The sequence below is a fragment of the Rhinatrema bivittatum genome, chromosome 7 (assembly GCF_901001135.1).
Source record: "Rhinatrema bivittatum chromosome 7, aRhiBiv1.1, whole genome shotgun sequence".
Lineage (NCBI taxonomy): Eukaryota > Metazoa > Chordata > Amphibia > Gymnophiona > Rhinatrematidae > Rhinatrema > Rhinatrema bivittatum.
The window spans coordinates 45,849,341-45,863,496 of record NC_042621.1 but is presented as its reverse complement, the minus strand read 5'-3'; the positions used below and the strand labels follow the sequence as shown (position 1 = coordinate 45,863,496).

The 14,156-nt window shown below is 49.9% G+C and overlaps 1 protein-coding gene across 1 annotated transcript in view; it reads left to right on the top strand.

Moving 5' to 3' along the window:
* UTP4 (UTP4 small subunit processome component) overlaps window positions 1–14,156 on the top strand; it is a 175,075-nt gene that overhangs the window by 123,453 nt on the left and 37,466 nt on the right. Inside the window, exons 10-13 of the mRNA XM_029608320.1 lie at window positions 1,212–1,334; window positions 1,599–1,746; window positions 2,089–2,195; window positions 2,595–2,690. Coding sequence (XP_029464180.1) covers window positions 1,212–1,334; window positions 1,599–1,746; window positions 2,089–2,195; window positions 2,595–2,690 — 474 coding nt within the window. The remainder of the gene's footprint in view (window positions 1–1,211; window positions 1,335–1,598; window positions 1,747–2,088; window positions 2,196–2,594; window positions 2,691–14,156) is intronic.

Here is a 14,156-nt window from a genome sequence, read left to right as displayed (position 1 = left end):
GCCGCGATCCGTTTCTCAGAATCACCCCAGGGGCTATCCATCTTTGCACGGTTCCTTCCTTCTTACCCAAAGTAGTCTCACACTTCCACCTCAACCAAACCATATCCTTGCCAACCATGGAAGGGTTGAAGAAATCAGAAACAGGTCGAATACTGCGTCATCTCGACATCGGCAGGCTGCTGTCCAGATACCTGGAAATATCGGAATCAGTACGAAAGACGGACCACCTGTTCTTCCTTCACAGTGGGAAGAGGCAAGGAGAAGCGGCCTCACAGGTGACTATTGCCCGCTGGATCAAAGAAGTTATCAAGGCGGCCTACGTAGAAGCGGGAAAACCACCACCTCTACGAGTCAAGGCTCACTCTACTAGAGCACAAGCGGCCTCCTGGGCAGAAACTAGGATGCTGTCGCCTGCAGAGATATGTAGAGCGGCAACGTGGTCCTCCATCCATACTTTCTCCAGATTCTACCGTCTGGACGTCCAGGCCAGGGAGGACACAGCATTTGCAAGGGCAATCCTAAACGGACCTCGGGCAGCCTCCCACCCAGTCCGGGAGTAGCTTTTGTACATCCCATTCGTTCTGAGTCCATCTGCTACACGCTAGGAAATGGAGAGATTACTTACCTGATAATCTCGTTTTCCTTAGTGTAAGCAGATGGACTCAGCATCCCGCCCGGCTGCCGATATATATGGGGATTCATCATTTCAAGGTAAGCCATGTTTCCTTACATAGGGCATCCACCCTGCCGGGTGTCGACGCCTTCCAGTTGAGAACACTGGCGGTCTCCAGCTACTATCAATCGGTCAGGTTAATCATGTTCAGTTAATCAATCAGTCAGTCACACATATATCCATAATGCTTTGCAAGGAAGATTGCTGAGCTTCTGCACTTCCTGCAGGGGTATATATACTACGTGCTGATGTCAGATCCGTCTCCAACTGCTGGTACGAGCACACTATACCCATTCGTTCTGAGTCCATCTGCCTACACTAAGGAAAACGAGATTATCAGGTAAGTAATCTCTCCAATCTGGACTGATCTGTGGTACTACAGGAATGCAAATTAGCAAGTAAGAACCCATTTTCCTTTCAGGGATTGTGGCCCTGCTCTCAGCAGGCGCACTGAGGAAGTTGTAGTCTCCTCCAGTGAACTCTTGGTATGGATTTTGTTAAAACATTCTGGAATCGCTTGTAATTTTCTTTATTTCAGGGACCTGAGCACATCTGCTGCAGTGCCATCTCCCCCTGTGGCAACTGGATCTCCTATGCCACCCCTTCCAGACTCTACCTTCACAGACTGCACTTTGAGAATGGTGGAGTCAGAATCAGCAGGGTAAGAGATGGGGAGTTAGTAGGGAAGGTATGGAGATGGGCTGCAGAGAATGGAGGAGTGAGTGAAAGGGGAGCAGGGGGGGTACAGAAGAAACGGGGAACAGGGTGGAGCTAAGTGGGAATACAGATGAGAGAGGAGGTGGAGAGGAGAGTAGGGATGGATCAGTGGATGTGCAGAGGGAAGGACACATTGCCTGCTTAGCCTTCAGCATTAAGCTGGTGAAGTAATACTGATTTGTGATTCATATCATTCTCTCCTCCCCAGATGCCCAGAATGCTCCAATCAGCCCACCAAATTCTCTTCTCTGCTAATTCTACAAAACTCTTTGTGGCCTCGGATCGAGCATCTGTTCACATGTTCAGGCTTTCAGAGACAGGCTGCAAGCATTCACATACCTTCCAGCCAAAGTCAGGTGAAGAAGTGTGGCAAAACCAGCAGGTGCATTAATGCAGGAAGCGTGGCTAGGAGGAGCTATGGTATAGGGAGTGACGTACATTGGTGGGTGAGCAGTGAGGCATGTAGTAGCTGGGAGTGGGTGGTGATGGGCACTGGCAAGTAGGGATTGTAGCAGGTAGTGGGAGTGACCAAGCACTGGCGGGTGGGGAGCAGTGATGGGCTCTGTGGGGTGGGGATTGTGGTGGGTAGTAGGCAGGGAAGAGGGATGGGCACCAGCGGGTGAGGAGCATGCTGTAGGAGGTTCCATATGGAGCCATCAGTAAAGGTAACAGTTTGATTGCACACTCTCTCTCCCCAGGTTCTGTGGAGGCCACGTACCTGCTGGCTGCGAGTGCTGATGGAAACTGGCTGGCAGCGTGTACCTCTGACTTTGAGATCAGTATCTATAATGTGAAAACATTAAAGGTGAGGTTGGTGCAGGGGCCGGGGCTGCCCTTCCTCCAGGTAAAGCATGGCATTGCCCCATCCCTGTAGTTTTGCTCCCATATCTTTTCATCGCATCTTCCAGCAGTGCCTTGGTTGGTTCTTGCGCCATCTCCCCGTCTGATCGCCTTCAAGCATAAATCTGGGGCCTGGTACCCCACATTACCAGTTGTGTTGGCATGGAATGTATTCAGTGTATGCCCTAAATACTGAAGAATCCATGATGCTCTGCCTTATGCACGGTGCTTTTGCACCTTGGGTCAGGAGTCATGCATTATTACACTTTCTGCATTTGCAGTACTTTACTGCAAGCCTTAGGAATCTCTTTGTTTTCAGTTCCTATATCTTGTGGGTTTTTTGTTTGTTTTTTTTCACATTTAGCATCACTGCTCCGTGCCAGTGTATACATGTCCGGTAACTGCCCTGGCCATTCAGCCTGTGAGCAACAACCTGGTCATCGCTCACTCCGATCAGCAGGTAATATTTATTACTCGCCTTTCTGAATATTAAAAATTTACTCCAGGCGGAGTAGCAGCATTCAAGCAAGAGGCCTTTTGCAGTGTTACAAATAGCAAGGAGTATAAAAAGTTAGAATGGCAGCAGGACTTAGTTTCATGTTGTAATAAAATGGTGCTGCTAGCACTAAACTTTAGACCAAAGAACCCTGACTGAACTCTACAAACAGCACAGCAGAAAGACGAATGATAGAATGAAAATACATGATTAATATTGTAGCAAAAAAACTGTTGTTAGCAGCATTTGTAAGCCAATCAAGGTGTGATGCCAGGCAGTATCCATGTATGCAGTGGGGAAAATCAGGACTGGATTAGCAGCCTCAGGTTGACCTGGGTGAGATGGCAGCCCCAGAGTATGGAGGTTCCCACTGCAAGGCTCAGGCTTTCTCAGCAGCATTTAAATTTGCCTTTAGGAGTAATACAGATCAGTCAGAGACTGACGAATGCCCTGGTGGAGAGGCGTGATGTACTGGTGTTGGAGTCAGATATAATGAATAGATTGTGCTTCATCCTGGGTTGGGGGCCTCTCTTATGATACGGTTAAAAATGGATTCTTTAAGCTACACACACTAAAACGTATTAAACCTCTCTTATACCAATATGACTTCCGCACAGTCTTACAAGCAACTATTTTATCAAAGATTGATTACTGCAATGCACTGCTTCTAGGTCTACCTAAAACTACAATTCAACCTTTGCAAATGTTACAAAATGCAGCTGCCCGCATCATCACCGACACAAGCCGCCACGAGCACATCACGCCAGCACTTGTCATTGCACTGGCTACCCGTGGCTTCCAGGATAATATATAAATCCATGACACTTATACATAAAGCCATTCACAACAGAGATATGCACTGGTTCACCGATCACCTACAATTCAAAACATCAATCCGCCCAACCAGATTCCAGCATTTAGCTAAACTGAAGATCCCCGCGCCTAATCTGACCAATCTTTCTACTACGAAAGAACGTTCATTCATCATTGCTGGATCCACAATATGGAACACCATGCCATCTGAATTACGGCAGGAACTTTGCCACAAAAAATTTAAACAAAACCTAAAAACCTGGTTATTCAAAAAAGCCTACTATTAATGAACTGAGTCCTTTTCTATTCTTTCTAGTTTATTTCCACAGACACTCATATATTGATATTTATTCTCTTAATACAAAGTTATACATGGTTTGTATTCTTTCAGTTATTATGTTATATTGTAAAGCGCTATGCTGAATTAATGTTTGAATGTAAACCGAGGTGATGTTACTTACGTGCCCCGGTATATAAAAAATCCGTAAATAAATAAATGATTCCTTTGCTGGTACATTCCTTGTACCGGATGAGGTGTACTACATTGCTGATGGTTCCATACACGTCTATGAGTTTGGGTTTGTGGTGGGGGGGAGAATGCAGGTTTACTCGTGTGCATTTGCAGGCCATGCATTGACAGGATAGGGGCACCTCTTGTAACCTGTTGCCTAGTTACACTGTGGTCTGGTTCAAGGTTGTTTGAAGGTTATGGATATTTTTCAATGTTCACTTTGCAGCAAGTGCAGGTTAAAGATCTATGATGACTTTCATTGGTAATATCAAAGGCAAAGCCAATCATGTGGGTGAATTGATCTCTTAAAATTGCGGCCCTCTGCTTGGCTGTAGGCTCACACGGGTTTTCATGACACATACAGAACTCACATGGGCCTTTGTGACACACGCTTCCCTGTACGTACCCGGATCAGTCCAGGACAGCTGGGTTTTGCCTCCCCACCAGCAGATGGAGACAGAAGACTTTGCGGACTCTGTCCTATACCCCTGAGGTGCCACCTAGTGTCTGCCAGTATTCTGTCTCCAGCAGATGGTGGAGGTGCAAAGCCTAGTGTCTCGGTGGTACTAAGTTAGGGATTTGTTTGTCTTAGCTTAGTGCTGCCCTTGTTTCTGGTTTGTTAGGGATCTTGACAGGTTCCTTTATTTATTTTTATTTTATTTTATTTTATTTAACGCTTTTTATATACCGGCATTCGTAGGACACATCATGTCGGTTTACAGGTAACTGTGAAAGGAAATTACAATGAACGATGATAGAAGGCTAACTAGATAATATACGAAAGTACAGTGAGAGAGAGTTAACGAGCAGAAAATACAACTTTGTGAACAAAGTGGATTTTGATTATCCATTTCAGGATTAGATAGGCATATGAACTTATAAACAATATTAAGGAGGCATGTGCACTTATGAATTTAGCATATGAACTTATAAACAATATAAAGGAAGCAAGTGCACCTATGTACAATTAAAAGCAGGGGCAGGGGGGGGAGGCAGGGGGGGAGGGAGTGAGGAGGAGAAAATCGGGGGGGAGGGGGAAAGGTGCAGGGGACGAAAGTGGGGCAAGGGGAACAAGGGTACTTTTAGAGCAAGGGTACTTTCAAGGAAAAGTTGCTAGGGGTGAGAGGGCGGGGTGGGGGGGAGGCTACGGGGTGCTGGAGAGGGTGTAGGGGGAGGGGCAGGGAGGGTCTTAACTTTGGTGGGGGAAGGGGGAGTAGGGGATGGGGCAGGGGAGGGTACAGGGGTGGTAAGGGGGTGGTCAAGGAGAAGGAAAGTGGGCCGGGCGGGAAGCTGAAGTGGTTCAGGGAGGTAAAGACTAGGATTGAGAGGAGTTGGGGTATGCCTGTTTAAAGAGCCATGTCTTGATTCCTTTTTTGAAATGGCTCAGGGATGGTTCTAAGCGGAGTTTGGCGGAAGGGAGTTCCAGAGGGTGGGACCAGCAATGGAGAAGGCTCTACCTCTGGTGGTAGTAAGGTGACCAATTTTGAGTGACGGGGTTTGGAGGATGCCAGCAAGGGAGTTTCTAGTGGGGCGATTGGTCTGACGGAATTGTGGCATATCTTCAAGCCAGGGGGAGTTGTTTTTGTATAACGTGTTATGGAGAATGGTGAGTGTTTTGTATTGGGAACGGAAGGTAATGGGGAGCCAGTGGAGATCTTGTAGTATGGGAGTGATATGATCAGTTTTCTAGTGTTTGTTAAGATTCTAGCCATAGCATTTTGAAGGATTTGAAGGGGTTTAATAGTGGAGGCTGGGAGACCTAAGAGAAGGGAGTTGCAATAGTCGAGTTTTGATAGTATGGTGGTTTGCATATCAGTGCGGAAGCATTGGGTGTGGAGGAGGGGCTTCAGTTTTTGAGGTTTGGAGTTTGTAGAAACCCCCTTTAGAAGCGATTTAATTGTGGGATTTGAAGCTTAGTTGATTGTCTAAAGAGACTTCTAAATCTCTGACACAGGGCGGTAGTGTGTAAGTTTTGTGAGGCGTTTTGAATCATTTGGTGGATCGAGTCGATTGGTTGATTTGTTACGATGAGGATTTCAGTTTTTGAGGCGTTGAGTGCAAGGTGGAGATTGGAGAGGAGGGAATTGATAGCTGTCAGACATGTTTCCCAGTGCTGTAGGGTTTCATAGAGGGATTTCTGAATGGGGATAAGTATTTGTACATTGTCTGCATATAAGAAGAATTTTAGTCCTAATTTAGAGAGTAAGTGGCAGAGTGGGAGTAGATATATATTGAAGAGGGTGGACGATAAGGAGGAGCCTTGGGGTACGCCTTGTGTGAGGGGAATGTGAGCGGATTCGAAAATTATCAATCTTGACTAAGTATTTTCTGTGGTCAAGGTATGAGGAGAACCAGGATAGGGCTTTATTTGAGATGCCTATCTCCGCTAAGCGTGCTATTAGGATTTGATGGTTCACGGTATCGAAAGCGGGCTGATATATCAAGAAGAGCAAGTATGTAGGATTGGCCGTGGTCCATGCCTTTGAGGATAGTATCTGTTATTGCAAGTAGGAGTTTTTCGGTGCTTCGATCTTTACGAAAGCCATATTGAGCGGGGTGTAAAATATTGTTTTCTTCTAGGAAATCGGTGAGTTGCGTATTGACCACTTTCTCCATGATTTTGGATATAAAAGGCAGATTGGAAATGGGCCTGTAGTTTGCAGGGTCATTTTGGTCGAGGGTGGGTTTTTTTAGTAGAGGCTTCACGATGGCAAGTTTAAGTGGGTCTGGGACTTTCCTGGAGGTGATGGAGCAGTTTATAATATCTGCTAATGGTTTTGCAATGGCGGATGGAATGGTGAGGAGAATTTTTGATGGGATGGCGTCTGCGATGTGGGTGGCCGGTCACATCTTTTTTAGTATGGATTCAACTTCCTTCAAGGTGGTAAGGTCAAGGGAGTCGAGATTACCTTTGTTGTTGATAGTAGTGGATCTTGGGGGCGGATTGGAGGGGAGTCGAGTTAGAATTTTGGACATTTTATTTTAAAAGTAGTCTGCTAGTTTCTCACATTTTCTCTATGCTGTTTTTCTTCTTGGGAGGCAGAAAGGGGGACTTTGTGAGTTCTGCAACAAGAGGAATAGGGCGTTTTGGATTAAATATATAGCTATGAATTTTTGCTGCGTAAGAAGTCACATTTGGCGTGGAGTGGTTGCTTGTCGGTATATATGTAAGGTATGTTTGTAGGCCGCTTTGTGTGTGGGTGGGGGTTGTTTGCGCAGGTACGTTCTTTGGATCTGGAGGTCTGCTTTAATTTTCTTAATTCGTTGGTGTACCATGGTTTTTTCTCGATTCGTGTAGGGGTTATGACTTTGTGGATGATGGGGCAAAAGTCATTGGCTATGTTGGAGATAGACTTATCCCATGACAGGAGAGCGGTATCTGGATTAGTAAGGTCGAGGTTTTCACTTACTTTGTTGAAGGCTAGGGAGAGTTCCTCCGAAGAACATGGTTTACGGAAAGAGATCGTTTTTTTTATGTGAGTTTGCGATCGGAGTGTTGGTATTGATGATGAGGTGGGCATTGATGAGAAAATGGTCGGACCAAGGGATGGGGGTGGTGATATGTGCGTGGGGTACTGTAATGCTTGTGTTAACAAAAAGGAGGTCGAGTGTGTGACCAGCTTTATGTGTAGGCTCGGAAATTAGCTGCCTGAAGCCCAGGGCTTTGAGGGTGACAAGTAGAGTTTCGCAAGCAGGCGTAGTGGGGTGGGTATCTACATGGAGATTGAAATCTCAGAGTATCACTGCGGGTGTATCCGGCTTTATGTTGTCTGTGATGTATTCAATGAAGGGGGATGGGTCCTGTTCAAGTATGCCAGGAGGGGCATAGACAAGAGGCAGACCTGCAGGGATTTGGATTATAAAAAGACCAATTTCAAGTCTTGGGGGGGGGGGGGGTAGATGGTTTGTAGTTTGAGGTTAAGGTGTTTCTTGGTAGCTAGGAGTATGCCCTCCTCCCCTTTTTTGGGCCTTGGGATGGAGAAAATGTATATGTCTGTGTTGGGAGTTGATTGATGAAAACATGGTCTGATTCTTTAGCCAGGATTCTGTGATGGCAAGATATCAGGGTTGGTGTCAGTGAGCAAATCTTGGAGGATAGGAGGGCTTTCCTTAGATGGATTGTGTCGTTGAAGAGAGAAATGGCTAGCGTGGCTAGGCCTAGCAGCTGTGTGAGGGGTGAAATCATGATGGGCACTAGGGATTTATGCTGGATAAGGAGTGAGGGTGTGCTGGGCAGAGGATCCGCCGACGGGGGGTGGTGTATGACAGGTATAGTAGGGAAGCACATTTTAGGAAGGAGAAAGACAGGAGGTTGGGAGTAGGGTGTGTAGAGGTCGGCCTCAGAGTTTTGGGGAGATTAGGAGAGAGAGTGGGTAGGGTGTATTCAATGGAGGGGTTAGACCTGACACAGTTTAGAATGATGTATAATTAGCATTTGCTGAGAATACAAGTTACAAAGTACAATTAGATGCGAGTAGATTAGATAGGAGGGGGGGTTAAATGACTAGTAGGCAGTTTCAGTAAATACAGGAGTGACAATAGTTTCACAGAAAAAGTGGGGGTTATCATAAGTTACTTGCTATTAGTTTATAATAAACTACTTGCTTTAGTTTAAAAAAAAAAAAAAATAGAAGTTTTCTTACAGGCGGGCAAGTAGTGCAGCGTCTAGCCTCCCAGGGGGTTGTCAGGTCCTGGTGGGAGCATCCCCCCTGGTAATCGAGGCTGCAGAGCAGAGGGTTGGGGACCCTACTTCTGCCGTGGCTCGGGGTGATGCCGGGGGTCTCGGCCACTCACCCTCGACCAGCCTGCCGTTTTACCAGGTAAACTTCAAATTTACAATTTTTTACAAATTTTCTTCAAAACTGCCTGGAGTTGGGTCTTCCTCCGGCCGGGTGTTCGCTCCGTTTTTGCGTTTTTTCGGCCCGGTGGGGACAGGGGAATCGCGCCGAACGCCGCGGGTTCTTTTTTCGGATAGTCAAAAAATCGAGCCTGGGGATTTGCCGCGTGGTGCGGCCTATTCACCGGGAATTTGCTTCCGAACGCCGCGGTTCTTTTTTCGGATAGTCAAAAATCGAGCCCGGGGCTTTTGCCGCGAGGTGCGGCCTACTGACCGGGAAATAGATCCTCCGAACGCCGCGGTTCTTTTTTCGGGCACTCAACAAATTGAGCCCGGGATATGCCGCGTGGTGCGGCCTGCTCTGCCTGTGGCAGTGCGCGCTGCGCGGGATTTCCCGTGCGGGTGTCTGCACGGCCCTGTCTCTCCGTGTAGGGAAGGCTCCTCCCGGGATTTGCTTGGAAAGGAGCCGGTGCAAGGCTTCAGATCGCGTCGGGAGGCCTGATGTTAGGGAGAAAGACCCGGTTCCGCTGGCTCCATTCCAGCTCAGTGCTGGTTCGGAGGCCTTGTTAGCAACCTTCAGGGACCAGGAGAAGACAGCCGCTGGATGCGCTGGGTGATGGGTCTTCTCCTCCTCCGACTCTCCCCGAGGCCGGCTGCTCCTGGTGGGGGCATGGGTCCGATGCTCCAGCCGGTGTTTCCTCAGATGAGGAGGATTCGGAGTCGGATGGGTTTTTCTTCTTCGTTCTCCTCCCACTTTGTGGACATGATGCGCAAGTTCTTCAGGCTCGCAGATCTGGACGGAGGTCGCGGTCCAAGTTGCCCAGGAGTCTTCTTCACGGAAACGGTCCAGGCAGTCGGAGGGGGCGGATGCCCCCAAGCCAAAGCGTCCTCTCCGTTCTTGGGAAAGGCTGACGGAGTTTTCTCAATCGGACTCGTTGGAGGACGATCCAGCGCCCCCGATACCTACTGGCGATGGACAGGAAGAAGATCCTGAGCTTCATCCTCAGCCAGCCAAGCCGGGGGCAGCCCAGGCGACAGACGGCGATGATCCCAAGGTGGTGTGCCTGTTTCGCAGAGATGAGCTAGGGCCGCTGATACCGGTTATTCTAGAGGAGCTCGCTATTGAAGTCCCTCTGAGGATTCCAGGGTTGGATCTATGGACCCCGTCATGGTGGGTCTCCGAGGGCCGGCTCGTTCCTTTCCCTTTCACTGGTCGGTCACGGACTTATTGTATAAGGAATGGGACAATCCGGAGCTAGGTTTAAAGGTCGGCCGAGCGATGGAAAAATTGTACCCGCTCCCAGAGGACGCGTTGGAGCTCCTCAGGCTTCCCAAGATTGATTCCGCAGTTGCCGCAGTTACCAAACGGACCACTATTCCGGTAACAGGGGGTACAGCCTTGAAAGATCTGCAGGATCGTAAGCTGGAACTGCAACTTAAGAGAATTTTTGAGGGTGTCGGCCCTTGGGATCAGGGCAGCTATGTGTACCAGCTTCGCCCAAAGGGCTTGTCTCCGATGGGGTTCAGGATTGGCAGGCTGAGTCCGACCTGTCTGGTGCGGCAGCAGAGCGAGCTAGTCGGCTGGAAGCGGCGGTTGCGTACGGTGCTGACGCCCTGTATGATCTCCTGAGAACATCTGCCTGGACGATGGTTTCAGCGGTTTCGGCCCACAGGCTCCTATGGCTCAGGCACTGGGTGGCGGATACCTCTTCCAAAGCGCAGCTGAGTCCTTGCCGTTTAAGGGGAAGCTCCTCTTCGGGCAACAGTTGGACGATCTGATTAAGTCTCTGGGTGAGAACAAGGTTCACCGGTTGCTGGAGGATAGATACCGGTCAAAAGGTGCTTTTCCTCAGCAGAATCGTTCTCGGGGGAATCGTCGCTTCTGGTCCTCTCGGTCCACCCGGGTCGTCCTTCGTCAAAACGCGCCTCGACAGTCTTCTTGGAATCAGTCCTTTCGGGGCCGTCGCCCAGCCAGGAGTGGTGCCCCCCAGGCCCATGGGGGCTCCAAGACTACACAATGAAGTGCGGCCGGCCCACCCTTCCGTTCCAAAGATCGGGGGGACGGTTGTCTCTTTTCCGGGAGGCGTGGGTCCAAATGACGTCCGATCAATGGGTCCTAGACATAATAGAGCACGGCTACGCCTTAGAATTTGTACGGCCAGTCAGGGACCATTACATAGTGTCCCCTTGCGCATACAGCCAGAAGCGCATGGCGGTACAGGTCACCCTGCAACGCCTGCAAGATCTAGGGGCCATAGTTCCGGTGCTTGCGGGGCAGCTGCGGCGTGGGCGCTACTCCATTTACTTCGTGGTTCCAAAAAAGGACGGGTCCTTCCAGCCCATCCTCGATCTGAAGCGCGTAAACCACACTCTGAAGGTGCCCCGGTTTCCGATGGAAACGCTTTGCTCGGTAATAGCGTCGGTGCACAAAGGGGAGTTCTTAGCTTCTCTGGACCTGTCGGAGGCGTACTTCCACATCCCCATCCGTCCGGACCATCAGAGATACCTGCGGTTTGCAGTCCTGGGGCGCCACTTTCAGTTCTGCGCCCTTCCGTTTGGTCTGGCGACGGCTCCCCGGGTATTCACCAAGGTGATGGTGGTAGTTGCGGCCGCTTTGCGACGGGAGGGGATCTTGGTCCATCCGTACCTGGACGATTGGTTGGTTCGAGCGAAGTCGGAAGGTCTCTGCAGGGACGCGGTACAACGGGTCCTCTGGAAGTTGGGCTCCTTGGGATGGGTGGTCAACCCTGCGAAGAGCCATCTGACCCCCTCTCAGAACTTGGTATCCTAGGGGCTCGTTTCGATACGGTTTTAGGGAAGGTCTTTCTGACGGAGGAAAGTGTTTGGAAGCTCATGCAACAGGTGGTCGGAATTCCAATCTCTCTCTCATCCTACGGCCTGGGATTATTTGCAGGTCCTGGGCTTCATGGCATCGACCATCGATCTTGTACCATGGGCATTTATTTATTTATTTAAAACTTTTATATACCGGCATTAGTATGCAAACATCATACCAGTTTACATCGTAACTAACAGACTGAAAATACAATTAACAGGGCAGGGGTAAATACAGGGCGCGTAAATACAAGTGCAGAAGGTATGGAGGGAAAAGAGAAAACATCAACTTTGAACGGTAACAGGAAGGCTAAAACAAGAGTCTATATACAATTTAAGTACCACTTATGTGAAGATTGTTCATAAGGTTAAAGGAGAGGTAGAAGATGGAGACAGTTATTCTGGGTAGGCCTGTCGGAAGAGCCAAGTCTTTAGTTTCTTTTTGAACTTAGAGTAGCATGGCTCAAGTCTAAGTATAGTCTGGAATGAAAGTCTGAATGAAAGGACGCACATATGCGTCCTTTCATTCAGATTTGTTGTCCCGCTGGAAGCCTCGCTCGCAGCTTTACGACGCTGTTCTTCCCCTGTCGAGGACAGTGCGTTCCAGTCTGCAGTGGTGGCTTTCACTCCGCACAACTTGCGTCAGGGGATGGACCTGGAGACTCCCTGCTGGACCGTAGTGACCACGGATGCCAGCCTCTCCGGATGGGGAGTGGTTTGTCAGGATACGTCGGTCCAGGGTCAGTGGACCAGGCAGGAGGCCGCCTGGTCGATCAATCGCTTAGAGACCAGAGCGGTTCGCTTAGCGCTTCAGGCCTTCCTACCGTTGGTGGAGGGCAGGTCGGTGAGGGTGCTCTCCAACAATGCGACGACAGTAGCATACATCAATCGTCAGGGCGGCACCAGGAGCCGTCCGGTGGTGGCGGAGCACAGCTTTTGCTCCGCTGGGCGGAGGCACATCTTTACCGGATAGTGGCGTCTCACATTGCCGGCGTGGACAACGTCCAAGCAGATTTTCTCAGTCGCCACCAACTAGACCCCGGAGAGTGGGAACTCTCTGACTCCTTTCATCGTCTGTGCGACCGGTGGTCCACGCCGGCTATGGATCTGATGGCGATGCAACGCCAAGGCCCCTCGGTTCTTCAGTCGTCGGCAGGAACCGGGGGCGGAAGGGGTGGATGCTCTGGTCCTCCCCTGGCCCAGAAACATTTTCCTGTACGTGTTTCCCCCATGGCCGTTGGTGGGCAAAGTCCTGCGCCGCATCGAAAGGCACGCCGGAAAAGTGATTCTGGTGGCCCCGGAGTGGCCAAGGCGTCCGTGGTTCGCGGATCTTTTGGCTCTGGCAGTGGACGGTCCGCTGAGGTTTCATACGTCTCCCACGCTACTGCGGCAGGGGCCCGTCTGTTTCACAGAGGCAGATCGCTTTTGTCTAGCGGCATGGCTTATGAAAGGCGTCGGTTGAAGAGTAAGGGTTACTCTGATGCAGTGGTGGCCACGCTCTTACGTTCCCACAAGACTTCTACGTCTATGGCATATGTCCGTGTCTGGTGAGTCTTTGAGTCCTGGTGTATCGGCCACTATGTACAGCCCGCCAAGGCGTCTATTCCGGAAGTTCTGGATTTCTTACAGGCAGGACTAGCCAAGGGTTTGGCATTCAATTCGCTGCGGGTGCAGGTGGCGGCTCTGGGCAGTTTCAGAGGGAAGGTGCAGGGGAGTGCCTCTTGCCTCTCACCCGGATTGTGGTTCGTTTTTTGCGGGGCGTTAAGCACCTTCGCCCTCCGGTCCGGAGTCCATGTCCTTCTTGGAGATTGAACCTGGTACTCAAAGCGCTTTGTTCGGCTCCTTTTGAACCATTGCGGCGGGTGGACTTTGAAGGATCTGACCTTGAAGACGGTTTTTCTGGTGGCGGTTTCTTCCGCTAGACGGGTGTCCAAGCTTCAGGCCCTGTCGTGCAGGGAGCCCTTCTTGCGGATTTCCGAGGCGGGAGTCTCCCTGAGAACCGTTCCCTCTTTTCTCCCGAAGGTGGTGTCATCGTTTCATGTGAACCAGTCTGTGGAACTTCCTTCCTTTGCGGGGGTGGATTCTTCTTCTCCAGAGGCAAAGGAGTTGCAGAAGTTGGACGTGAAGAGGGCTCTGTTACGCTATTTAGAGGTAACGAATGGTTTTCGGCTTTCGGACCACCTCTTCATACTTTGGAGTGGGCCCAAAAAAAGGGCAGAAGGCATCTAAGTCAACGATTGCCCGATGGTTGAAGGAGGCGATTTCTTCTGCTTACCTGGTTCAGGGTCGTCCGCTTTCTTCTGGCCTTAAGGCCCATTCTACTCGCTCGCAGTCAACCTCTTGGGCGGAGTGCCAGCAGGTGTCGCCACTGGAAATTTGTAGGGCGGCCACCTGGCAGTCTCCGCATACTTTTGCAAGACATTATCGGCTTGAT